The sequence below is a fragment of the Macaca nemestrina genome, chromosome 9, assembly GCF_043159975.1.
Source record: "Macaca nemestrina isolate mMacNem1 chromosome 9, mMacNem.hap1, whole genome shotgun sequence".
Lineage (NCBI taxonomy): Eukaryota > Metazoa > Chordata > Mammalia > Primates > Cercopithecidae > Macaca > Macaca nemestrina.
The window spans coordinates 8,706,276-8,733,089 of NC_092133.1; the positions used below are offsets into that span (position 1 = coordinate 8,706,276).

At 53.1% G+C, this 26,814-nt stretch overlaps 1 protein-coding gene across 11 annotated transcripts in view; it reads left to right on the forward strand.

The window, feature by feature from the left end:
* Positions 1-26,814, forward strand: part of LOC105470205 (C-terminal binding protein 2) — a 172,599-nt gene that overhangs the window by 130,906 nt on the left and 14,879 nt on the right. The window contains exon 1 of one of the 11 annotated variants that reach the window (XM_071068961.1): positions 939-4,142. The exons of 8 other annotated variants lie outside the window; for them this stretch is intronic. In XM_071068961.1, coding sequence (XP_070925062.1) covers positions 2,444-4,142 — 1,699 coding nt within the window. In that variant the 5' untranslated portion in view covers positions 939-2,443. Of the gene's footprint in view, positions 1-938; positions 4,143-5,255; positions 6,667-24,326; positions 24,750-26,814 lie in introns of those variants that run through there. 2 more of the 11 variants (XM_071068951.1, XM_071068960.1) reach the window with 2 other exon arrangements.

The following is a 26,814-nucleotide window of genomic DNA, read 5'->3' on the forward strand; positions in this document are numbered from 1 at the left end:
AACCTCCCTAAGAATCATTACTGGTTTCTTAGGAGTTCCCAGGTAAACATTCTTCTATATAGCCCTGTTTCCGTTTGAGAACTTGCTGAGCTGAAAACCAGATAGTAAATAAGCGGGTGAGTCAGCAGAGCTACCTTACCCTGCTTCAAAAAGACAGCATGGGGGATTTTCCTGGAATGCTCCGAGTTCATCCACCCATCTTTGAAGGGTGTGCCTGCACCCTGAGTGGGGTTACATAGTACTAACACCACGTAATGTCACGTTGTTCATTACAACAAGGAGAGGAAATTAGCAAAGTGGCTTAATCCTGAAGTGTTGGCCGGGCACAGTGGCTCACGCCTGTAATCCCAGCACTTTGGGAGGCCAGGGCGCGTGGATCACCTGAGGTCAGTTCAAGACCAGCCTGGCCAACATGGTGAAGTAGATGGAGACATGGTAGTCTCTACTAAAAATATAAAAATTAGCCAGGCATGGTGACACATACCTGTAATCCCAGTTACTTGTGAGGCTGAGGCAGGAGAATTGCTTGAACCCTGTAATCCCAGTTACTTGTGAGGCTGAGGCAGGAAAATTGCTTGAACCCAGTAGGTGGAGATTCCAGTGAACAGAGACCGTGCCATTGCACTCCAGCCTGGGAAACAAGAGCAAAACTCTGTCTCAAAAAAAAAAAAAAAAAAAAACATTAGGGCCGGATGCGGTGGCTCATGCCTGTAATCCCAGCACTTTGGGAGGCCGAGGCGGGCAGATCACGAGGTCAGAAGATCAAGACCATCCTGGCTAACACGGTGAAACCCCGTCTCTACTAAAAATACAAAAAAAAAATTAGCCAGGCGTGGTGGTGGGTGCCTGTAGTCCTAGCTACTCAGGAGGCTGAGGCAGGAGAATGGCGTGAATCCAGGAGGCGGAGCTTGCAGTGAGCCGAGATCACACCACTGCACTCCAGCCTGGGCAACAGAGCGAGACTCCGTCTCAAGAAAAAAAAATACTAGTATTTCTCTTTAGAAGATTCTAAGTAGAGTGCCAGATTGAGAGAGATGTGAGTGAGGAACAGCACTCTTGGGTTTAAAGCTTGCAGGTATGCATATTGTCTCATTTTAAAATGCTTTCAGTGTGTATAGCCTTTGTAGCTTCCTAATCACCGGCTTTTATTTTTGCTGTGAATTCTTTGTCATGGGAATCCTGCAGGGCAGGAACCTACCGTGTTAGTCTGGGATGTTGCTTCTCTGGGACTGTTCTATATGTTTAAGGAAATGTCTTAATACTTTGGGGCACTCCTTTATCTAAATAACTGCTCTTCTTTGCATTATTGCGCCGAAGTCCTTTGTGGACTCTGAAAGCTTAATCCATGTGAATACGGAAAATCATCTGCAGGATCTAAGCCTGCTGGAATTAGGCTTTTCTTTCTGACGTACCTAAAAGAAGATGAGATATTCAGATGTAGCCGCTTCCCAGTTTTGCTTTGCAGTGTAAGGTTTAGTCGCCCATCCTCCTGTTCCTGTGACCTCTGTTGCAGTCACTTTAAATTCCAGATTACACACGCCCTTCCCTGGCACACACACCCTTCCCCCAGCCCCCCGCCCCACCACCGCGGGAGTATGAGCGGATCTGTGTTTCGCAGTAATAAGGTAAAGAATGCATTTGGGCTTTGATTCACAACCAGAGAGTCATCTCAAAGCCAGATCTTAGTATTATCAAAGCATCAGGTTTCAGAGCTGGCCCCTTTTTTGGGCTAGACATCCATGGCCTAGGATCACGTGTGGACCTTTTTCTGTTTATCCACGTTTAATTTGTGTTTAGCTGTGCCATGGATTAACGTTTCATCGTGGTGGATTAAGAGTGGACTGACACTGCAGCAGCCTTATTTTGCTTCTGTTGCCTCTCAGGAATCAGTGGCGGGGTGGGAGCAGCCCTGTCCAGAGGGGGAGACAGTGCTCATCCTAAAAGTACCCTGCTGCAGAAGGGGGAGTATAAACCCGAGCTTCAGTGTGGAGGTAAATCCCAGTTGCAGCTTGGGAGGGCTGGATGGAGCAAGCTGCCGGCTTCATCAGTCTAACGAGATGTCACATGGAACAAAGCTTTAGGGGTTTTATTTAGCTCCTAATCCTCATGCTGAGAGAGCCCCGGTCCATGTGAGCACACCAGCTAGGAAGGGGGACCTGGCAGGCTGGGGACAGCCTCCTCTCTGGGACTGAGCTGTAAGGAACGGACCTCTCTGGCTATCATTGGGGAGTGAGGCAAAGTTACCGTGAGTCTTATGTTTTGTCTGCTAAGGTTTCGGAGTATTAATAATTTAGGCCATGCTTTGAAACAGAAAACCCCCAGTTGGTTGTCCCTGCCGTCTCGGAAGGGTTAGCACACAGCCAGGTCTGTGTTTGATGTATGTAATTGAAGATTTATAAAGAAAAGCTTCTCCTCTGCCTCGTCCGCAGTCATTTTTTTTCCAATGCCAGTTCCCAGCAGGCATATAAATATTGGTCGTTCTCAGAGCTGGGATGCTGCCGGGTGGTACGAGGGCCCCTGGGAGAACGCCGAGTCCCTGCGGCCTCTGGGGAGGAGAAGCTCCCTGACGTATGGCACGGCAGAGGGGACTTGGTTTGAGCCAAACCACCGACCACAGGACGCTGCCCTGCCCGGGGCCGCCGAGCCCTACCTGTACCAGGAGGCCGTTTATAACTCAGTGGCTGCAAGAAAGGGGTCTACTCCTGACTTCACCTTCTACGACAACAGACAGGCAGTGATGTCTGGTCGCAGCCCCCTGCTGCCACGGGATTACTACAGTGACCCGTCTGGAGCTGCTAGGGTGCCCAAAGAGCCTCCCCTCTATCGAGACCCAGGAGTCAGCCGGCCGGTCCCCAGCTATGGAGCACTTGGCAGCAGAACGTCATGGGATCAAATGCAAGGCCGGTCACCTGCCCTGCAGGATGCCGGTCACCTGTACCGAGATCCTGGAGGTAAAATGATCCCTCAGGGGCAGCGGACACACAGCAGGGCTGCATCCCCCGGGCGGTATGGACGGGAGCAGCCCAACGCCAGGTATGGGGCGGAGGCGCCTGCCTACCCCCCCAGCCAGGTCTTCAGCGACATCGGCGAAAGACCCATTGAGCCTGCCTCTGCCAGACAGGTGGCCCCGACGTGCCTGGTTGTGGACCCCAGCTCAGCTACTGCCCCCGAGGGCAGTACAGGGGTGGCCCCGGGGGCCCTGAATCGAGGCTACGGGCCTGCCCAGGAAAGCATCCCGTCCAAGATGGCTTATGAGACTTACGAAGCTGACCTGTCCGCATTCCAGGGTCCTGGTGGCAAGAGGACCGTGCCCCCTGAATTCTTGGCCTTTCTGCGGGCGGAGGGGCTGGCAGAGGCCACGCTGGCAGCCCTACTACAGCAGGGCTTTGACTCCCCAGCCGTCCTGGCTACCCTGGAGGACGCGGATATCAAGTCTGTCGCACCCAACCTGGGCCAGGCCCGTGTTCTGAGCCGCCTGGCCAGCAGCTGCAGGACCGAGATGCAGCTGCGGAGGCAGGACCGGGTGGGCCCCCTGCCCCGGGCGCGGTCCAGCAGCTTCAGCCACCGAAGCGAACTGCTCCATGGTGACTTGGCTTCTCTGGGCACTGCAGCCCTGCAGCCCCAGCCTGCAGGTCCCCTGCAGACAGCAGCCCCCCGAGCTGGAGACCCAGCTCGCCGCCCCTCCAGCGCACCATCTCAGCACCTCCTGGAGACGGCGGCCACCTATTCTGCCCCTGGCGTGGGTGCCCATGCCCCTCACTTCCCCTCCAATTCCGGGTACAGCTCTCCCACCCCTTGCGCCCTGACAGCGCGTCTGAGCCCCACGTACTCCCTGCAGGCAGGGGTGGCCTTGACTAACCCGGGCCCCTCGAACCCCCTTCACCCAGGCCCCAGAACAGCCTACTCCACAGCATACACAGTGCCCATGGAGCTGCTAAAGAGGGAGCGCAACGTGGCCGCCTCCCCGCTGCCCAGCCCTCACGGCAGCCCCCAGGTCTTGCGGAAGCCAGGTGCGCCCCTGGGGCCATCCACCCTGCCGCCAGCCAGCCAGAGCCTCCACACACCTCACTCACCGTACCAGAAGGTGGCCCGGCGCACGGGAGCGCCCATCATCGTGTCCACCATGCTTGCACCAGAACCAAGTAATATATCCTCCCCGCCTGCCCTGCCTGGGGACCTGGGGGGAGCAGGGGGGTGCGGGGTTGTGGAAGTTTGAACATAGGATGGCAAGTCCTCACTCGCCAGGCCACACACACACACACACACACACACACACACACCACCAAACAAGAAGGATGCAGCACTGTGACCAGTTGACACGGCTTCTCTTAGGTTAATCAGATTTGTGTATCAGGCCAGATCTGCTGGGGCAGCAGTGCCCTCCTGTTCTTTAGTTGAGGTCGGGTTGATTTGTAGATTTCCCATGACAGTGGTATAACTCAACTGTGTTTCTTGGAGAAACTCAGAAGTCACTCAGAACAGACTGCAGCCTTGAGCTCACAACGGGTGGCCTTTTCTCTAGTTCACGCTGGGGAGCTTTGGAGAAGGCAGGAATGTTTCATCAAATGCTGGCTCTAAAGCGTGCATCCTCCATTTAGAAGGGCGTGATCGTGTGAAAACGTACCTCTCACGGGTCCGCACGTCATATCGGAGGCAGTGATTACCCACCGTGGAGATGAAAATGTGTGTGTTTGCATACTTGTGGGTTAAACAAAGCAAGATGTTGAAATCCCTCAGAACTCTCTGTTTCAAAAACAGATTTAGTCTCTCATATCAGAAAATACAGTTGGGAATTCCGCTTGCTTGAAGGGAAGAATATATTTCCAAGTCCAGGAAAGGGAGAGTTGATGGTAGGTGGTTTTCTTCCCAACGTGTGCCAGGTGTAATTTATGGCGTGTGTTTCCTTGGACATTGTGGATGAAGTCCTAGGTGGGCGTCCTCAGAACACCATTTAGAATTTTTATTTTAACTCTAGAGTCTTGACCAAAAATTTAAAATGTAAATCAGTTTTCTTCCTTTCAGACATACTTGTTTCCTCCCCGCCTGCCTCCCCTACATAATTCAGAAAACAGAATCCTTTTCAAATGATTTTTTTTTTCCTGAATAGCTTGTGAAAAACAGGATGAAACAGTAAGATCTACCTTTTTGAAAATAGCCTTGAAGCAACTGTAGGCGGGGACCAAGGCGCCGGACCTCACAGCCCTGCAGAGACCCCCTTAAGTGTCTCTGCCATTGCTGTGTGGCCCTTCTGCTATTAATATTACCTCCTAGAGGTGACCTCCAGGCATTTTGCTTTTTGTTTCCAAGTGGAGACTGAGCAACTGGCCTGATTTTCTGTTTTGTCGTATAGATTCTGGTTTTGTCTCATGGATTTTTTCAAGTCTGATCACATCATTATTTGACTTTCTTGAATACATGTGCGGCAGGAGGGACGTCAGATAATTTTTCGGAGGGCCTGTGCCTGCTCTCTGAGTCAAACATTCTTTCTTTGCAACCAACTAATTTGCATGGCGATGACATTTGTTGCTCCAGTAATTTCATCTGATAATGGCCGGGCTTGCAAAGCGGATCTGAAAACATATTCCTTAATTATGTGTTGCTAAGTGACGGGAGGGTTTGGTCATAATCACAGAAAGATTATCTCCTCACCCAAGTCGTGGAAAGATTTTGCTGAAGGAGGACCTGTAAGATTGCCTTCTTTTCTTTTCTTTCCTTTTTCCTGTTTATTTTACACTTGCCTTTTAACGAAAACATTCACCGTTATTTGGGTATGGAGTGAGGGGTATTATATAAGTTGTTTGCAGTGTGATTGTTAACACGATGTTTTGCAGACCGGAGGATATTGATTTTTACTTAATTTGCGTGGCAGCAAGCCAGTGCCAGGGAAGTCTGCAGGCAGAAGCCAGCCAGCAAATCAAATGTCTCTGTTCAGTGATCCACCCCATAGCTGCAGTTTTCCTCCTGGTTCCTTATCGTATGTTTATCGTGGCTTTACTCCCCACACCCTGTCGGGAAGGGGGCAGGGGCTGGCGTCTCTGGTAGTGCTTCAGCTGTGTACAGGGCCGTACATTTTGTGTGGCAGTTTCCGTGGAATCCACAGGCAGATCTGGATCTGTCGGAGCCAGCAGGGAAAGTAGATGGTGTGTGTGTGGAGGATAATGTTTACGTTTCAGGAAAGCACAGGTTGGGCAGTCCCAGCGGCCTCTGGTCCAGGACGCGCGGCTATCTGGAAATCCAGTGTTGCTCGTTCGGGACGCCACCAGCATGAACGCATCTTCGTTCTGGTGCTGCCTAACTCGAGGGCTTGCATCCCATCGGAGGGACAAGGAACTCTCTTCTGGAAGTTGACTCTCTTCCTCCCTTCGGGACAGGCAGTATTGCAGTATTTACAATAAGGTGGTTTGGGGTTTGGGGATTGTTTTCAGTATCTGTTTTATTTTCGTATGCTTTGGCTATTTTTAACATATGTTTACTTTTTCTCAGTCTATGAACTACCTGCCTTATCTTGGTGGGTTTTGTGCGTACACACAATAGGCTCCTTTTTCTAGTCCAGTCCGCTGACCAGGCAGTCCAGAGTGACAACGTGAGGAGGGCATATGCCGCGGGGACCCCAATGCGGCCCACCAGCCCCGGTGACATGGACAAATGGGGGCTCCTCAGGCTCACGTGAGTGGCAGCACCTGGCGGGTGGTGGGGTCAGCTGTCGCTCTCAGGCTGACCTGGCCGGCTATGGCACGAGTCGCGGAGCCCTCCGGCGATGGCTGCGAGCCAGCAGTCTCCCCGTGTCACGTGCTATCACCCGAGCCCTGCCAGCACCAGATGCAGCGGGGAGCATCAGAAACAACGAACGGGGCTGCGGCCATTTTCATACCTTTGTCTTCACAAAATACAGCCAAGCCTGCAACCTGCACAGGGCTCTCAGCTCAGGACACACCCTGGGGGCAGAGTTTCAGATGTGAGGAACGCAGTCCCATCCCAAAGAGCCACAAAAAGATCTTTCTGAGCTTTTTCCATTTTCTTCCAGTCATTTTTCTTGATGCAACTGGATTAATGGGGCACACGTGACCCCTGTCTAGTTGCTAAGGTCACTGCCTGAAGACTCTTCAGGATCGGGGGAGGAGCGTGTGGTCTGTGTGAAGGGGCTGTTGAGGCTGATGGTTGTGACAGTTATCTGTCACCAAAGCTGGTCACTCGCATGGCTTCTTTTGGTGTGGCCTTGGTTTCCAGCAACTGGAGGTGTGAACTCTGGTCTCCTGGGTAGAAAGCACCCCCATCAATAATTTTAGCCCTATCTGCATAGAGGGTCTCCCCCATCGGCCCGCACCCCTGCTACTGAGTCCTCATGCAGCCTTGCCTCTTGTTGAGGCTCCCTCTGCACCTTGAGATCTGTGCTGGGGCAGAGGACACACTGCTCTTGAGGGTCTTGACCCTTAAACCTTCGACTGGCTTCCCCTGTGTCAGAGCACAAGGACATTTGGGGGCGAAGTCCAGGGGCTGTGACCCCAGGCTGGCCCTACAGACCAGCAGAGGGATGAGTGCAGCCCTTCCTGTGTGCTGGCCATGCGGTCCAGCCAGGGAGAGTTGTAAGGGAGCCAGGAAACCTCTTTCTGGCTGCCCCCAGGATCCCCGAGTCCCAGACACAGACCACTGCCCTGGGCAGGGCCCAGCGTGAGCTCGGGGGCTTGTTCACTCCTTCCGTCCTTACTGACCTGTCACCTGCTGTTCCTTCCTTCCTTCCTTCCTTCCTTCCTTCCTTCCTTCCTTCCTTCCTTCCATCCTTCCATCCTTCCATCCTTCCATCCTTCCATCCTTCCTTCCATCCTTCCTCATTGACCTCTCCCCTGCTATGTGCCAGGCCTGTGACTGGATGTTTGGGGCTCCCAGGTGGGCAAGACCCAAGGCTTGTGTTCAGGTGCTTTCTGGTCTGGGGGCCAGGAAAGGCAATTAATAAAAGGACAGTTACTGTGACTATGAATAGCAGGGACCAGGATGGGGCCTGTGGAGCACCTGGAGCTCCAGGGCTGCCTGGCCACTCCTGTGCTTGGAAGAGCATCCCTACAGCGCATGTGTGTGCACCGGCAGGGATGCAGGAGGAGGGCGGAGCTCAGCACCGCAGCCAGACTGGGGCCAGGGGAGAGGACACCGCCCAGGCTGGCGTGGGGCAGGTGGAAGTGTGTGCGTGAGCTGTCATGTGCAAGGGCATCTAAGGGCCTGACTGGTGTTTTGAGACTCCCTGTGGCATCTCTTTTCTTGCAAAGTAATCTATACCTGCATAGTCAAAACATTACAACATTATGGAGCCACATAGCCAGGATTCTGCCCCACCCCGGCCTGGTAGAGCCAGAACCTCGGCACGGCCTCCCTTCCAAATCCAAGAGGAGCTGAACGGTTCCCAGGTGCTGACAGCTCAGCCTTTTCTAGCAAAACAGTGAACACACCCAACATCAGTGAGCTCTGCGGGTCTTCCCTTTGGCTTTTGTACTTGATCAGTCATTGGGTTTCATGGCCCGGTGTTCTCTGCATTCAGGGTGCCCCTGGGCAAGTCAGCTGCTACTGGCCTCTGTGCCTCTGAGGCCCTGGTTGTGGCTGATGCCTGACCTCCTGAGCCTCCCAGCCCTTCTTGTGAAGTTGCCAGATCACCCTCTGCCTTCTTTGCAGAGCATCAGTGATCGTCCCTCCCTCCCGTTGCTGCCCTGAAGTATTCGCATCTTGGTGTGCCCCCCTTACCAGACTGAACTCTGTGAGTGCCTGAACCTGGCCTCGCCCTTTGTTCATGGAGCTCATTCTGCTAGGCTGAGACTGGGTTTCTTGGTCCACTTTCAGGCTCCTGGACGTGCTGTGGACCCCAGGAATATGATTTCAGCCCAGGAGCATAAAGTAGTTGAATGCATGTCCCGGAGGAGTGCCGCCTGCTTTGTGTTTGGGCAAGTGTGTTGAGTTCTCTGTGCTTCTACTTCTATGTCTGTCAAAGGGGGTAGGTCTTGAACCTGCTTCCTGTGCTTCTGGGAGAGCAGTGAGCAGAGAAGGAAGAGAGTGCTTGCATGTTGAGGTTGGAGCTGCCTGGCCTCAGCAGGGAATGGTGCTTTTCTTGTTGTGGTTGACCCTTGGCCTCTTCTCACACAGGACTGCTGAGGTCCTTGGGGTCTCGGGGGCCAAACTTGTCCCCCAGCTCTGCCTCCTTCACAGCACTTCCTCTGACCCCTTGGGTGTGGATTTCATTCTGTCCATGGAGGACATGGGGTGAACCATACCCATACAACTAGACAGCCCCGCTGTGGTCCTCAGTTTGGTGCAAAGGCTGCTGTCCTAGGCCTCTGTCTTGTTAAAGCTTAGTGAGTCTTTTTTCAAAAGTGGGTATCTGGGCATTTTCTATAAGCCCACATTGCACAGAGTGTGTCCTCCACGCTGGTATGTGGGTGATTGGACCAGGAGTCTGGCCAGAGAGTAACGTGGGTGCTTGGCATCAGCTGACTGGGGTTGCAAGTCTCAGGCCTTCTGCCTAACAGGCTGGGCTCCTGGCCGCATCTGGAGGGCTCCAAGGGGGAAGAGGTCGACAAACGATTTCTGCTGGGCATGGTGCAGGACTCAGAGCAGGTGGTGAGTGAGGTCGGCGCTTGCTGTTAGTTTGAAGGAATTGACCCATGTTTTCATGGCAGACCGTGTCAGCCAAGACTGCTGCTGGGACCGTGGCCAGCTCTGCCCGCATTCCAGTCACCAGACCCTCTTCTGTATGTCTCCACAGGGCCCGCGTTGACTGGCCTCCTCATGTCTATAGGGGCGTTCCATCTTCTGGTTTCGAAAACAGTTCCACATGGAGTAGGGAGATCTTGACCAGGGGACCCTCTGCTTTCTAGGAAGCAGGTCATGGGGTCATAGCTTCGGTTTCTAGATAATAGTTTTGTGTGACTGTGTGGTCCCCACACCATCCCCCCTGCCCCCACTGAGTGCTCTGAGAACCACATCACACCTGGAGCTCTGTGCATTGCCAAGCTCAGGGCCTCCTAAACCCCTCCAGGGATTATTGCTCCTCTGAATCTTTAAAAGCTGTTGATCTTGGCCGAGGTACAGTTCATATTTTCCTGGAAGGTTTGCAGAGCCAAGGGCATAAGTACCTGAGCAGATTCCACAGACCAGGTGAGTGGCCCCATTTTCACCTGGCCATAAAAAGAACCAACAGTCCCCTACGCTATTTTGCTTTAACTCTACTTTCAAATGTGGTCTTTGCTCTTGAGTGTCTGGTGTCCATCCTGGGGCTCCACAAGTCACATTTCAGCTCTGTCAACCTCAGTGCTTGAGTTGAGGGTCAGAATTCCTGGGTCATGGGGCCCAGGCTTTTTGGTGTCAGGCACACAGTTTGGAAATATTTCTCCCCCGTTCTGTGGTTGTTTTTTTCAGTTTCTTGATAGTGTCCTTGAAGCATGAAAATTTTAATTTGGAGTCTTATGTATTTACTTTGCTTATGCCATTGGTGTCACATCTAAGAAACCATTGCTTAATCGAGGGTCATGAAGATACACTCTTATGTTTTCCTCCAGGAATGTTACAGTTTCAGCTCTGACATTGAGGTCTTGATCTACTTTGAGTAAAGTTCTGCATATGGTGTGAGGTAGGGGTCCCATTCAGCCAGTTGTCCCAGTGTTTGCTTTGTGCTTTGCAGAAGCTGAGCTGTGGAGAGCTGGGCTGGTTAGAGCAAAAGTAGAGCTTCACACCAGACTTCTTACATTTGGAAACTAACATTCTAAGGAAGAGAGACGTATTTTTTTTTTTTAAAGTGAGAAAGTCAACATATATTAACAGGAAAGCTTTTCAGGTGTTTGGCACAAATGTATTTACCCCTAAGAGCATATGAAGCAAGAATTCTAAAGCTTTTTCACAGATTCCTTGCTCATACGTGGGAGAGGGTTTTTTTTGTTTTGTTTTGTTTTTTTAATCCATAACTAATTAGCCCATGTTAGCGATGTAGAAACGAGTGTAATTAAACGTGCTGTTGTCAGGTGTGTGTTCCCCACTCTGAGGCTGGCTTCAACAAAGGGCTTTCTAGTTGTTTTTTACATAAAGGATAAAAAAAACTAGCCTCCGTTCACTTTTCTTGCCCCCTCCAGTGGGAGGGAGGAACTGCTGAAGGAACAGGAAGGTACACTGTAGTTAAATTTAGCCCAACAGCAGCTTTCAGCATGTGAATAAAACAACTTTTGCCAAATTGTTAGGAGAGCAAAAAATCCAACCTAGAAACACCTGTCCCCATCGAGAGGGTGAGCGGCCCCTTGGAGAACTCATCCCAGGAGGGTTTGCAAATGTCATTGGTACATGGGGCAGCTGTGTGACCATTTGAGGGAGAAGACTGTGGCTGAGTTAGTACCCTGGGTGTGTTCCACCAGAAGGGGCAAGAGTAGGAACCCTGATTCCTGGTCTCCAAATGCAGTTGTGTGGGGTACCAGTGGGGTTGGCGGGGAGCACGTCCGCAATACCAGCTAGATATGAACATGGTGCCTCCTCAGGACTGGTGGGGTGCACCTACCCAGGTGGCCCATGGAATGTGCCTCTTGCCCCTTTGCCAGGGCCAAGGTAGGGGAAACCAGCCTTGAGAGAATCTAGGGCCCTGACTGAGTTCAGTAAATATTAGGATTTGTCACTATTGTAGAGCTTTTTTTTTGTTTTGTTTTGTTTTGTTTTGTTTTGTTTTGTTTTGTTTTTATTAGACAGTCTTGCTCTGTCACCCAGGCTAGAGTGCAATGGAGCAATCTCCGCTCACTGCAACCTCAGCCTCCCGAGTAGCTGAGCCCACAGGTGCTCACTACCACACCCGGTTGATTTTTATATTAGTAGAGATGGGATTTCTCCATGTTGGCCAGGCTGGTCTCAAACTCCTAACCTCAGGTGATTCCCCTGTCTCAGCCTCCCAAAGTGTTGGGATTACAGGCGTGAGCCACTGCACCTGGCCTATTGTGGAGCATTTGACAAGGATGATCCCCCATCTGAAATCCCAGGAAAACTCTGGACATTCTTCCTCTGACAGGCGCAGAGAGGTCCACCCCCTACCCTGAGTCCTACAGCAGGATGTGGCCCATGCCATGATGATCCCCAGGCACAGTGCCTTACCACAGCAAGGGGAAGTCAACAATGGTATACACTTGGGGAGGAGTCACCAGTCCGAGCTGGAAGCCAAGGTCTGTGTCAGCAAGAGGAAACAGGACAAAGTGGCTGGGCTCTGGAGCAAGAGTCATGACAGGCTCTGGAGCAGGAGTCATGACAGGCTCTGGAGCAGGAGTCATGATGGGCTCTGAGGCTCGCTTCCCATGGGTAACATTGGGGTGATGGTGCCCACCCCACCTGCCCCCAGGGCTCTGAGAACTGCTTCACACCAGAGCTGTGTGCACGGCAAGCTCAGGGCCCCCAGCTGGCTCCACGCGCACCTGCTGGTGCTTGCCTGGCTCCAGCTGCTGCCCTCAAGACCACACCTGCATCCGAGCTGCTCTGACTGCAGGGCCAAACTCCTTCTCCTGGATCATGCTGCTGCCTGGGAGAGTTCAGGGAATTAATTCTCCCAGTGAAGAGCGAATGCCATTCTTCTGTGTGATTAAATGGAATGTAAAATGTTCTTTGGACCTAAGAGGATTTAAGCTAGCTCTTGGGAATGGCTGTAACACACACAACGGTAAAGTTTTAATAAATGGAAAAGTAAATGTAGGAAAAGGTGAGGGAGGGTGGTGGGACCAGAACACAGCGTCCCCTGCAGTCCTGTACACAAGGATAGATGGGAATTCTGCTGTGAGCTTCCTAGCAACCAAAGAAAGAGGGAAACTGATCACGTAGAAGAATCACACTGTGTAAGATGGGACCGATTAACCCGTTGCTCAGAAGCAGAGGTGAGTTTCTCCTGCCTTTATTGCCTCTCCAAAGAAGCGGCATCAGCGCTAGTTTGCGGTTTCTTTCTGGCATTACCTCCCTGCTCCTCACCACCTTCCTCCGCTGCCCGTCGACAGCCTCCTGTATGTCACCTTCGAATTTCACCAGGGCCTCATCCTAGTTGAAGCTGTTAAGCTCTTCTTGCACTTGGCTGGTGCAGTCAGCTGTTCTTTGGCACTGACTTCCCTCGGGGTTCCCACCTCCTCTTCTGACCCAGCCTCATTAAGGGATTGCATTCAGGGATTTTTCGTGGTGGAAGGAAGCTCTGCCTGCGGAGCTGAATGTTGGCACCAACCGCCCAGCGCAGGCCAGTCCATTCCCCTTCCATCCACAGTGCTTAGAGCTGACCTCTGACCTCTCAACCCAACACATTTCCCCACTGGGGATTTGCCTATTAGATGCTTTGTATATGAAGGAATAAATATGCCTTTGTGATGGGTTCTAGTGTTTTCCTGTAAACTGGGCTCTGAGCCTAGGATGCTGTAGAAGTTATTAGATTTTAAGAAAAAGAGAAGAAAGAAGAATGGAGGCGGCGTCCAGCCAGCTGTTGTGCTGAGAATGTTCACTTCCTGGCTGTGAGCTGGGCCTGGGCACAGCGCTCTTGGCCCCTGGCCTGCCGGACAGCAGTCCTTGCTGATCTCTTTCCTCTTGGGTTTTAGGACCACTCGCAAAACAAGAGTGTGCTGTGAGCGTGAGGCTTCTCCCTCTCCTGTCTCAGCCTTGGCTGCCATAGCTAAGGAGGAGGGTGTTATTTTGCTTTTGTGGACATTCAGCCTGAGAAATATGGTGAGAAAATTAAGACTGGCACTGCCAGGCTACGGGCTACTCAGGGTCCTTTTGCCAGAGGACGTGTTGTTCATTTCTCTGGGGCACTGGTGGGATTGGTCCATCTGATTCCAAGGGAGAAGCCAGCGGCCGGGGCAGCCATCCAGAGGGCTCCTGGTCCCGGCACTCACGGGCAGCCGTCCCCTCGGGCAGGACTTGATGGTGACCCCTGGAACTTGGCGGTGGCGCTCGGCTTGCTGTGGGTTTATGGAACATCCAAGGCATTTGCCCTCCTGGTTGCTGCTACTTCCTGTACCTTGGAGGGAAAGTCCCTTGGGGCACTGGGAAGGGCGGGCGCGGCCTCATGGCCTTCCTCAGCCTGATCGGGACCCGACCTCGCTGCACTCTGACCGTCCACTTCCCCCTGTCACCCCGGGTGGTGCTTAGAGCCCTTTTGTGAGGTGCAGGGACCCTGGTACCCAGCGCACAGTAGGCGCTGTCAAACTTCCACACAGTGAGAAGTCAGGCTGGACCGTCCCGTGCCATCTTGGGTTGCCTGTGGCCTTTTTAGATTTCTGCAGAATCTCACCCAGCCTCGTGCGTGCCCACACTGGACACGCCACCAGCCCAGCACCCAGCCTCGAGTGTGGCCGGTGAGGAAGCGTGCAGCAGCTGGCCTCTCGGCTAGATTCCTCTGGCAACCATTCGTTCTTTTCTCATCTCTATTTTCTCTTATTTTTCTCAAACATCCCCTTCTGTTGTTGTCAGGGGCACATTTTTAGAACTTGAGAACTGTTCACCCAACACCTCCACCAGCAGTGCCCACGCAGCGGGCGGGCAAGGCGCCTTCTTGGAAGTGCTTTGGGGACCCAGGGAGCCCGGCTGTGGCCCCAGCAGGGCAGGGGAGGATGGCCGGGCCACACCACGGACCGCACAGCAAAGGCTCCGTTTCAAGAACAGATGTCGCGTTTCCTGCTTGTGGCCTGTGGGGTTGCCACTGATTTTTGCCTTGATATGAAAACCAGCAATGCTGCTTTTCCATCTGGGCCATGGCTCTTCTGGGGACAATGCAGGACTCGAAGAGAAGCTAATGGCCTTGCTTGGGCAGGGACGAGTAGTTCTTTCTTTTGTGTTGGTCACTTCCTGGCAAGCAGGGTGTCTCACCTCGCTGGCTGGTTGTCTAGCACCATGAATCCGCTGCCTGGGAAGTGAGTCTCCGAACAATCACAGCGGGATTGACCACGGAAGTTTCCCCTGCGCTGCTCTATGAAGCTCCCTCGGTCTCTGGTCGCTCAGACCGTCTGTCAAGGGATGTGGAGCACATTTTTTTTCTCTACCCAAGGAAATAGATATATGGTAGCCGGTAAACACCCTCCACGCCGCAGAGTATCTTCTAGGAAAACTGCCTGGTATAGGGAGCTTGGGTTGACGAACGCTCACTTTTCTTGGTTTTTATTCTCTTGGGGGTGAGACCTGATGATTGGCCCTTCTCTCCAGTTACTACTGAAAAGGACTGTCCCTACTCGGCAAAGCGGCTGCTGGTGGCTCAGAGAGAGAGCCTGGTCACTGGTCTTAGGCACCACAACTCAGAACTGGGTGAAACTCAGCTCCCCAAGCTCATTCTTCCCGAGACTTTAGGGGAAGGGCTTCCTTCCAAGTTAGTGCTTTCTGGAGGCCTGGTGTTCCCATCTCGGCAAGCCCTGCCTGGCCAGAGGCCCACAGGGTCAGGCGTCTGAGGCACAGAGCGTTTGGGCCACTTGCCAGGGAGGCCCCCGAGAGGTTGCTTCCTGTAAGGAAGGTCAACCTCGTGTGCATTGAATCTCGCATTAACCCTCTTAGAGGCCAGTGTTGAGGGCCAAGCTGACATAGATCCATTTCTTGGATCAGGTGTTTGTTTTTTCAATTAATTTTTTAGAGCTGAGTCTCACTCTGTCACCCAGGCTGGAGTGCAGTCACACACTCATAGCTCACTGCAGCCTTGAACTCCTGGGCTCAAGGGATCCTCCTGCCTCAGCCTCCCAAGTAGCTGGGACTACAGGCATGTGGCACCACGCCCAGTAAATTTTGTAGAGATGGGATTTCACTATGTTGTCCAGGTTAGGACAAGGTTTCTTATCACCAGGGCCATGAATGCCTGCTGGGGCAGTAGGACACTGTGACAAGGACCATGTGTCCCTGCATCCGGCTTGGGGAGTGGGGCCAGCACACACAAGTTGCAATCCTGTGGCATCTTGGACTTGCTTGGATGCGTCCTTCTGTTCTCCGCGGTTCTGATGACAGTTACCACAATGATGCCTCTTTTAGGCTGCAAGATCCAGAGAGACACCCGGGGGGAAACAGCGCATGCCTCATGTGAAGAGCCGCAGGCCCTTGGTTCTTGATTTTGTGTGCCTGGTTGATAGATAAAACAATCACATTCCCGCAGTAAAAGAGAGAACTTTAAGACCTACCTCAGCCTGCCGAGGCAAGATCACCCGTCTGTTTCCGAGGGCCAGGCCTGATGATGTCTGTCTATCTGGTGTCCAGAGCTTGTTGAGTTGAACCAATCCAACAGGTGGTTTGCAGTGCGGTGGGCACTGGGGTGGCATGCTTGGTCTCTGGTGTCAGGCCTGAGTTTGAGTCCTGACTCCATCCCTTACTCGCTGTGTGACCCTGGGCAAGTTCCGCCCACCTCTCAGTCTCCATTACCTGCTGGGGAAATGGCAGCGTCTATGGCACAGGGTTGTCTGCAGGGTGCAACAGAAGTGACCGTGACCATCTTTCTAAATGGGACAGGCTCTATTCCACGGTCATGATGCCCAGCGTATGGTATAAAGAGCTGACTGTTTACCATCCCTTTATTACCTGAAACTCGACTCCTCATGTGTTTGCCTTCTTGGGTGCATAGGTGATTTTATTGCTGCAATAAAGTATTGAAAACCAATTGAGGAAAAGAGGCTGACAGCAGTGGGCCAGGCACCAGACTCCAGACTTGTATTTTACAGCTTCAGGCATTTCCAGGTATTTCCCCAGCTTCCAGGCACATCCTGGGAAAGTCTGGTGTGTGTCTAACTGCTGTGGCACAGAATGCACCTGCCCACACAGGGTATGTGAAGTGGGGGTGTCCCAGGCGGCCCTTTGGCTACAGGCAGCCGATTTTCATTACAGGTGAGACGAAGCAGACGGTGGGCATTCTCGGTGGTCTTTCCAACAGGCTCCAGACCACCTCACAACTCGGAGCTTGGGCCCTTGAATTGAGAATCTCACTGTGCAAGAGCAGTGGGCTGGAACCACATGCTGGCAGCTGCCACCCGTGGGACAGAAGGCCCATCGCTGACCTCACAGCCCTCGTCATAGTCATAGCATTCTTTGCTGCTGGCCAGCAGCTTGGAGAGGCGAGGTGGGCAGCTCCCGGGCGGGAGTGAGTGAGGTGGTCCTGGCTTTGACGAGTGAGTTCACCAGAGTGAACAGATAGTCCCAGGGGAGCCCCTTTTTGTCCTTGGAAGGTTTGCGCTTCTTAAAATTTAGTCTTTTGGCCGGGCGCGGTGGCTTGTGCCTGTAATCCCAGCACTTTGGGAGGCCGAGGCATGCGGACCACCTGAGTTCAGGAGTTTGAGACCTACCTGGCCAGCGTGGTGAAACCCTGTCTGGGAGGCTGAGGCAGGAGAATCACTTGAGCCCAGGAGGCGGAGGTTGCAGTGAGCCGAGATCGCGCCACTGCACTCCAGCCTGGGCAATAGAGTGAGACTCCATCTCAAAGGAAGAAAAACAATTTAGTCTTTGGCGATGCCCTGAGGCTCATCTCTTCCACAGAGGCTTGGAGGAGCAGCCACATGAGCGGGGTGTGCAGAGGCACAGGCAGGTGGGGGTCTGACCCAAGGGCACATCTGACCTTGGCGTGCCGGCAGGAAGAGAACAAGTAGTCCTGGAAGATTCCACCGGAACTGTTTATTGGAAAGGGGACTCAGATGATGTGTGTTCCCCTCCAGAGTGGTGGCTGAGAGTGTCCCCATCCTGTGCATAAGATCCTGACTGCCCGTCCCTGCAGGGACCGTCCCCGTGTTGGGAAGCAGGAGGGTATGTTGCAGAGCCTCACCCAGTGGGAAGCCAGAATCCTCACTCCTTGCTCCTCCAGCTTGGCTGTTGCTCCGGCTTCTATCCCCACATCCTGTCCTCCCTCCTAGAGCCCAGGGACCACCCATGTGAGGCTGGGACACTGGGGAAATCTCGCACACGTAGCGCGTCTCACCAAAAATAGAAGCAGAGCCTCACGTCCTTGGCTGCTTCGCTGTGGGAATGCCTTCTAAGGCACCGTTTTTGGTGATGTCCCTTTACGGATCTTTCAGGCCCAGTGAGTCAGCAGTGTCTGCATTCACACGGGCTGGGTGGGGTTGTTGGATCTGCCCCGGGTGGCTGGCACCTGCTTCCTCAGGGCAAAAATTCACCCCAGAACGTGAGCTGCTCCCAGGGATAGGTGAAGGTGACGGAGCCCGAACACTCAACACCACAGTCAGCCAACAGGACAGTGTGTGGGCTTCCAAAAAGCTACCAGTGCTTAAAAACGCTTTCAAGCACCTAACGTCACTCTTGGTTTTTTTATTTTAAGCTGTGTTACAAAACGAGAAAATACCTGTCACTTTCCTGTGTTCAGGGCCCCGTGCTCCTCTGTTCAGCATGGCGCGGACACCGCGGGGCGTGGACACCGCGGGGTGCGGGCTGCAGCTTCCCCGGGGGCGCCGAGGAACCTGTCGAAGTGGCTGCACGTGCTTGTCTTTCTAGGGTTGTAGACGAGCTTTGTTTTCAGGGGGTTTGTATTTTGTGTTTTTTTCTGAACTTGATAGTGTGGTTCTAGACATCTCTTTCCAACCGTGGAAGATACCACACATACTCCTGGTTATTAACATGATCACCCAGAAAGCTTTTGGGGGCCAGAGAACATGGCCCAGGCTCTGGGGAGCAGCAGACTGCACCTGACTGGCTGGATAAAGACAGGGGTACCTGGAGCCTCCTGCCTCGCCAGCTCTGTGTCCAGCTGTCACCTGAGCTACAAGGGAGATTACCTGGGAGCCGCTCACATGTCACATTGTGACTCATTCAGATACATGTTTTATTTAAGAAGCAAATTTATTTATCAAGGTGTTCCTGTGGCCATTTCTTCCCCAAACCTCCAGCTGACTTTGCAGAGAATGCCAAACTCAGAAGCCGAGGAGGAGTTTAAAGCTAGGTTCCCCACGGGGCACCTTCAGCCTTCTGGGGAGCCCACTTGCTGTGGGGCACCCTAAACAGCACAGCCCCTGGGTGCTCAGAGGCCCTGGTGAAGCTGGATTTCCCAACACTCAGTCTTTTCCTCCTTACAGAAAGGCGGGGGGAACTTGAGGGATAATTCACATGAACCCTTTGCCATAAACCCTTTTAAATTGTTCGCAAGTAAGAGCCCAACTTTGGAAGACTAAGATCCTGGTGTTCTCAGTGTGAGGAGTGCGCTGGCTGAATATGCAGCAGATTGCGAGCTTTTTCCTACCTGATTGTACCTCACTGGAGAAAATATGGATAATCCCTATAGCTGCTAAGGATGTACACAGTGACGGCACAGCCATCACCAGTTTCTTTTTTTTTTTTTTTTTTTTTTTTTTGAGACGGAGTCTTGCTCTGTCACCCAGGCTGGAGTGCAGTGGCCGGATCTCAGCTCACTGCAAGCTCCGCCTCCCGGGTTCCCGCCATTCTCCTGCCTCAGCCTCCCGAGTAGCCGGGACTACAGGCGCCCGCCACCTCGCCCGGCTAGTTTTTTTTTGTATTTTTTAGAGAGACGGGGTTTCACCGTGTTAGCCAGGATGGTCTCGATCTCCTGACCTCATGATCCACCCGTCTTGGCCTCCCAAAGTGCTGGGATTACAGGCTTGAGCCACCGCGCCCGGCTCATCACCAGTTTCTAACTTTAGAAGGTGTACTTCATTCTTTAAATTCCCCAGCACTCACTTTATACCACGCTGCTCTCTCATTCTCTCCTCACTCTGTCTTCCAGTGCCTGGTTCAGGCTAGTCCTTGTCCAAGGTTGAGTTAAATCATTTTCAGCTGGGCCAGGTCTTCAGCAGCTTGGTGTGTGTGATGCCACTCCAGGGCTGAGGTCCTGGCTTCAGGAAGAATGTGGGGATCGATTAGTGATGTCTGCTGTGAATGCAGAAAGAGAGATAAGTGTTGCGCATTTGCATTGCATGGTGGGAGGAGGTGTGTGCACATGAGCCTGGCAATCTGTTGGGGGTGTCAGGTGACACTTAAAACTTGAGGACTGGGTTCTCCTTTCTAGGGGAGCACATACTACCTCTACATGACTGAGACTGTAAAATGAAATCGCAGCCTCTGGGAAGCTGGGCAAGGAAGTGGACGCAACATTGGGACAGCTTCCCAGAAACAACGCAGAGAGAAAGCCCATTTGCCAAATGAAAAAGCAGATAACAACGTAGAAACAAAGCTGAGATTTCCAATAGCAGTTGCTTTCTTTTTTTTTCTTTTTTTTTTAACCTTAAAATAGTGCCACTCTTAGCAACACAGATTTTCTTCCAAATCATGCCTTGAAGCTGCTCCTGGAGCCACCGGCTCATCAGCAACCTGCTCCTGTGGTCCTTCTTGTGAAAGGCAGAGGGGAGATGCCTGTTTCCCACAGTCTTCTCTGCAGCTGCCGTGGGGGCGGGCACCTTCCCGGCTGCTGGGGGCACAAGGAGGGGGAGTCACCGTGGCTTGCTCACATTCCAGATCAGCCAACTGCAGAACATTTGTTGTTGTTTAGATCCCACGTCTGACGGTTTAGAACAGCTTTTATAACGTGGTTAAACATGTTTACAAAGCAAGGGAGGCATCTCTTACCTTGACAACACGAGGCTCCCACAGACCGCCTTCCCCTACTCAGAGCTCCACAGCCCTGTGTGCTGGCCTGGCCTGTAGACCCATTGAGGCAGCTGTGTTTACAAGTTTAATGCCAAGTGTCTGAGAGGCACTTGCGTATGTCCCAGCATCAGTATCTGGCCCCCAGCTTGGCCCTGTCACAATTTTCAGTTTAATATTGTAGAAACCCAAGCCTCTGAAATAATACTCTTAGCAGACCTTAGTTCTGATTCTGTGTCTGGCTTTCTAGAAATCAGGTCTGCTGAGCTTAGCCAGTGAGGATCAAGGCATGCTGGACTGCAGAAAGCGGCCATTTAGTTGGGGAACAGGCTGCATTTAAGAGGAAGCTTTTCTGAGGGTGGTGGGATATTAAGTGGGGCTTCCTTGGAGGCAGGCGGGGCCTCATGTACGGCTCTGTTGGGTCCCTCCCTGTCCCACCCGGGCCTCTGGAGTTTGTGTGGTTTTGTCTCCTCTTTCTACCTGGATCATTGTGCATGAGGCTGGGAGCCACACCGGCTGCTAGGCTCGCCTGCCTCCCAGGCCACCTGCAGGTCATAGGGGCTGATGAAGCCTTGAATGGCTTGGCTGTGTTTGAAATGTTTGTTCCTTGGTGCCGTAAAGAAATAGCACTTGAACATAAATGTAATTGATTTAGTAAGGCCATTTTCATTTCCTGCAGAAAGGGTACAATTGCCAGCAGTTTTGCCACGCGAGTACACCGAACAAAGGAGACAGGGCCATTTATGACCTGATGCGTCCACCCTGTGGCTGTGTCCGGTTTCCATTGGCTGGAACGGGACCTCACATGCTGTATTTGTCCTGATTGGCTAGCAACTTAGAACTTTTTAAAAGAGGCAAAGGTAGAGGGAACAAAGGAACGAGGAAGTAACTTGTGGAATGTTGAGAAAGGTAAAAAAAAAAACTTTTAAATAAGGAAGAGAAACAGGCTATGACCTCATGCTTGCTTGGACCGGTATAAGCATGCCAGGGCAAATATTTAGGCTAAATTGTGGGAGCTAAGAACACAAAGTACATTGATTTCCTTACCACGGCTAGCAGATATTTGAGAATGTTAGCACAGGTCTTTGAATACATTTTGCCTCTAAGAGAAGTTACTATTTATTCCTCCTAATTAGACGGGGAGGAAAGTCTTTGAAGAGGAACCTTCTTTACTTTTTACAGCTGGGAGCTGCTTGCAGCACTCTGAATGATGCCTTCTGTCGCGATCTTTGGAAGGCCTGCCTGGATCTCCCGTCTGTGGAAGGATCCAGGTACTTTTTACAGTATCTGTGTTAGGGCAGCTGGTGACGGCACCTGGCAGATTCCAGCAACTACCTTCATTCCACAGAGGCTCCCTCCTGCAAGGCCACTGCTGTGACTCTGAGCAGTGGTTCTTCTCGTGAATGTGACGGCTTCTGTCAGCCCTACGATTGCAACCTGCAGGGGTTTCATGGGGCAACCCTGGGGTATGTGGCCAACGTCTGTCCTTGGGCAGCCGCAGCCCCTGTCAGGAACAGGAACTGCCACACTGAGCTCCCACCAGTCTAGCACTGGTGTCTTAAGACTGCTGCGGTGTCAGGAAACTTCCATAAAATCTAGTGAGTTGTAAAAAAGAGGCCAGAGCCGGCCAGGCACCGTGGCTCATTGTCTGTAATCCCAGCATTTTGGGAGACCGAGGCGGATGGATCACCTGAGGTCAGGGGTTTGAAGCCAGCCTGGCCAACATGGTGAAACCCTGTCTCTACTAAAAATACAAAATTACCCAGGCACGGTGGCACGTGCCTGTAGTCTCAGCTACTTGGGAGGCTAAGGTAGGAGAATCACTTGAACCTGGGAGGCGGAGGTTGCAGTGAGTGGAGATCGTGCCACTGCACTCCAGCCTGGGCAACAAGAGTGAAACTCTGTCTCAAAAAAAAGAAAAGAAAAAACAAAAAGGCCAGAGCCATCCTTTGCCTCGTATGTCAGAAATGGTCATTGCAGCTGCTTTGCTTTGGGTGGAAGCCTAAAATCCTGAAAGCGACAAAACCTTTCCCTTGGGGTAGTTTGTCTTGAGCTTCAAGCAACAGAAACCCATTTAGATCATTTTTAAATAATGAGAATTTCTGTTGAAAGGATGTCGGCTTAGCTCACACAATGTCTAGAAAGACTGGAAAATGGGTCTCAGAAACACTGCAGGCAGCTTTCTGTGGCAGGATCAGTCCTCCTCCTTGGTGACTGCTCAGGAGAACATCCCATTTGCCTTGCATGGTACTGAGCCAGGAGGTCAGCTCCAGGCCTGTCCGCCTGTATCCGAGAAAGCAGCAGCTCCCCACAGTGAAATGCAGTGTTTTCCAGCTCCGAATCCTCCCGGCATCCTCCCTGAGATCTCCCTGACTTAGGATCTGTGAGATCTGCGGACTTGGATTTTCCCAAGTGTCTGGTTACTGTTCACAAAACTCCAGCAACTTGGCCTGGTGTTGCCTTTGTTTTTGACTGAGCATCTCTCATTTCACAATTATTTATTGCAGCTGCACCTCTAAGCAATCCCAGGCCCAGGGATGGGCGTCGGTACTGGCCTCGAGCTGGTGCACAGCGCATCCCGGATGGAGGGGCGGGGCCGCACGGGTGCACACGCAAGCCTGAAACCAGATAGTAATTGATACCAGGGGGGCCGGTAGGGCTTTGTGCTCTACACAGTTAATGTGGGCAGGCTGTCAACAGGAAGGCACTGATGTCGTTTCCCTGATGTGTCCAGTTGCAGCTGGAATTGTCCTGAAATGGACAAGGCAGGTTTACTGGTGGGAGATGGTAGGAAGGAAGAATAGCACATAGAGGGCACCAGGGCCCTGTGAGCCTTGTCCCCAAGTGTTTCCTCATACCTCGTGCTTGCGCACCATGGTACGGGGCCACCCTGAGCTCTGATTCCTGGGCTGTGAAGTGGGAGGAACAGCAGCCCTGTAGGACTCCTGTCAGCCTTGTGGTCTGTCTGCATGGAAAAGGCCTTCAGCTGGGCATAGCAACTGGAAGCCTTGGCTTTTTATCATAAAGCCCAGTTCTCAGGAAGCCCTCGTTACCTACTGTGCCTTGGGCTTTCTCCTCGCAAATTCCCAATCCTCCCACCCCACTGGGCCTGGGGACCCCACATCCCTGAAAGGGTCATGTTCCATCTTAATGTATATGAATCTTACTCTATGTGTCAGTTACATCCTAATGTGTTAAAAACTTACTCAAATTGTCAGAAGCCTGAAACAGGTGTCAGGAATCCTGTGTGAGGTAAGATGGGGGATCTGTTTGCACCTTCATCTCTCCATATGAGATCTTCCATACGAGATATTCCAGGAACCTCTGCCCCAGGCTCTGGCAAGGCAAGCCTGTAGGGGCAGCGACTGCCATGCAGGGGCTTGAATTTAAGTCCAAATTCTCTGGTGTGTAGGTGGACAGTTTCCTTCTGGGACTGAAGGGGCACATGGGAGATGGTGCTTTCCTTTCTAGAGCAAACCTTGGCACTGTCCCAGCTAAGCGCTTGCGCTCAGGGCTGGGAGTCTCCCGTGGCCTCCATATCCCTGCACCTCATGCAGGACACCTCACCCACTCCCAACCCCCCACCTCCGGCCGTCGTGCCCGGCATCTTTTCCCAGCATGGGAACCCATTTGCTTTTCTCTTTTCCCACCTTGCCATGAAGGACCTGCTGCCAGGATTCGAGCCTCAGACCTTGGACAGGTCTCTTGGGCCATCCTCAGCCATGCTCTGCGTGCCGGCCATCAGGGAGGGTAAAGGGTGGGTTTCACCAACGAGAAAGGCAGCGCGTGTCGGGGAGGAAGCCGATCGCTAGGCAACCTGGAGTTTGTTACCCTGGTAACGGATCCATGCACTGATGATGCTATGGATGGACATCTTGTGACAATGGCCTCTCAGGCTCCCCAGATGCATCGGCGGCTCTGGATTCCCACCTTGCGCCCAGCGTGGTTTTCCTGTGTGGCTCCTGTTTAGTGGACAGCTTGGATTTCTTATAATCAGGCACTGTCTCCAGTAACCATCTTGCCAGCACCCCTGAAAGTGAAGTTGGGGTGTTCCTCACCCTGCAGGAGCGATAGCCTGGGGGATGAGGCCAGGACTGCCAGGCCCCACAGGATTGTGCCCTCAGACCTCAAGTAGGGGGCCAGAAGAGTCTACTGAAAGAGAAAGAATCTTTTGGAATTTGGCAGTTGCACCATTTTCTTAGCAGCAGAGAGGCGCCCAGGTGGGAGCCATGTGTGTCGGGTTCCTTGTCGGGTGACGGTGCTGTTGTGGACCCCGCGGATGAGCTGAGGGGGCGTCCAGCTTTCTGCTGCATACTTCCTGTCCACCCATATGGGTCGTGGGCTGGCGAGGACGTGGGGGCGTTGACCCTCGTCCCTGCCTTATTTTCCCCCCGCCCTGCCCTGTTTTCCTGGTGCAGATTCATGCGGACACCCCGCTTTGGGGACCTGGGCATTGGGGCAGCAGCAGGAGTGACTGGGTGCACGTGTGCCCTTGGTGTCTGAGCGTCGGGTGCGGCTGCCTCTCAGGGCTGAGAAGGACTACGATTTCTCCCAGCCAGGGGTGGCAGGAGAACTGCACACAGCTTGGGGGCCATGCAGGGCTGGCTGTGGCCCTGGCTCCCCCAGCCCATTCTTCTGAGGCTGGGACAAAAGCCTTTTTTGTACTTTGTGTTCAAAGAGACGATTGTCCCAAGGCCCAGTTGCGGGTGCCTTGGGCCGTCCCTCCCCAGCACCGTGTCTAGTCTTAACAAGACGTAGGCTCCAGTGGAGGGGGATTTTCTTCCTCGGCTCCTTACTAGAGTGTGTGGCTAACTGAATATGAGCCCTGGTGGTCCAGCAGGAGCCCCCCGTGGCTGGGGTCCCGATCACCGTCCCCACCAAGTGGCCAGATTGGGAACTACCAAGAGCCCTTGAGGAGGTTAGGGCTGGAAGGTGGCAGCCACACAGATGAAGCTGGCCTTTGCGGAAGACTCGTGCTTTTGTTTGTGGGAGCCTGAGCCTGCTGCCTTGTGGTCAAAGGCCAGCGATTCCAGGAATGTCGCACCTTCCTGGTTGGGTTACCCATGGTGGGTCACCAGGCTGGGCGCAGCCTGGAGCAGCGGCCTGAACCGGCCCGCCTCGGAGGGAGGGAGGGAGGGGACAGGGATGTAAGGCCACCATCAGGGCTGATCTGGACATCTGAAAGCTTGATGAGCCCCAGAGCTTTCATCTGAGGTTGAAGAGTTCTAATTTGACAGGAAAAGAGACATTGCCCCTTTCTGGCATCTCAGCGGATTGCACCTCTGGAACTCAGATGCCGTTCTCTTGTATCCAGGGTGTGGGTCGTGAAGATCTGAGGTTTGGGCAGATGGTCAGGAGGACCTACAAAATCCAAGGATGGATTTGAAGGGGGCAGTTTTTCTTGGAGAAAATGCTGCTTCTCTGTCTCTGAGGTCTTCAGAGCCGGCTGGGTTTGCTGCACAGAATAGCGAGAGAAAAGAGGCCCTGGGGCTCTCGCTGCGTCCTGGGAGGGCCCTGCAGGGTGTCTGCCCTGTGTGTGCACGGGGCGCAAGCACGTGCCTCTGTGGTGTGGCAGGTGAAGGCCTTCCACCGCTCTGCTGAACATCTAGGTGCAGCCTTGCTGGTCCAGATGAAGTTGCTAGAGAACTTGGACTTGGACTTGTGGGAAGGACCACTGGGGCCCTTCCTGGGGTCACCCCTGCCCCTCTGCCCTCACAGCTGTCCCTTCACCTTGTTGGCAGCACCAGGAAGTCTGTCAGGATTAATATGATGGGTCTGGCCTGTCTAGAGAGCTGCTTGCTGTGTGGTCCTTTGAGAAGTTTGCTCTCCTGAGCCCCCAGAGGCCTCCTGCCCTCAGGCATACCTTCCCTGCCCCAGACTCACCATTTCTTCCCACCTAGCGCAGGTGAGAAGGGCTGGAGGAGCCTGCCCAGGGCACTTGTTTGTGCAGGGCCTCTCCAGGAACGCCTTACCCCGTCACATTGTGCGAGGGCAGCTGGTGCCGGTGCAGGTGGGGAGGCGCGTGGCGTGGGGGCCCATCTTGTGCTGGGCTGTCCTGTGCTGGCCTCGGGGCCCCATGGTCCTGAGGCTCTTGGGACTATGGTCTGCTGGCAGGGAAGCAGCCGTGTGCATCTCCAACCAGAGCCGCAAGCGGATCGGAAGTGGGGATGGGGGCCCCCGTTCGTGACGGTGGCTCGCCAGGAGGTGATGCAGGTAGAGGTGGGGCCCTCGCTGCTACGCCGCCCTCACTTGCCCAAGCCCTGCCCACGGTGATGAGTGGGGAGC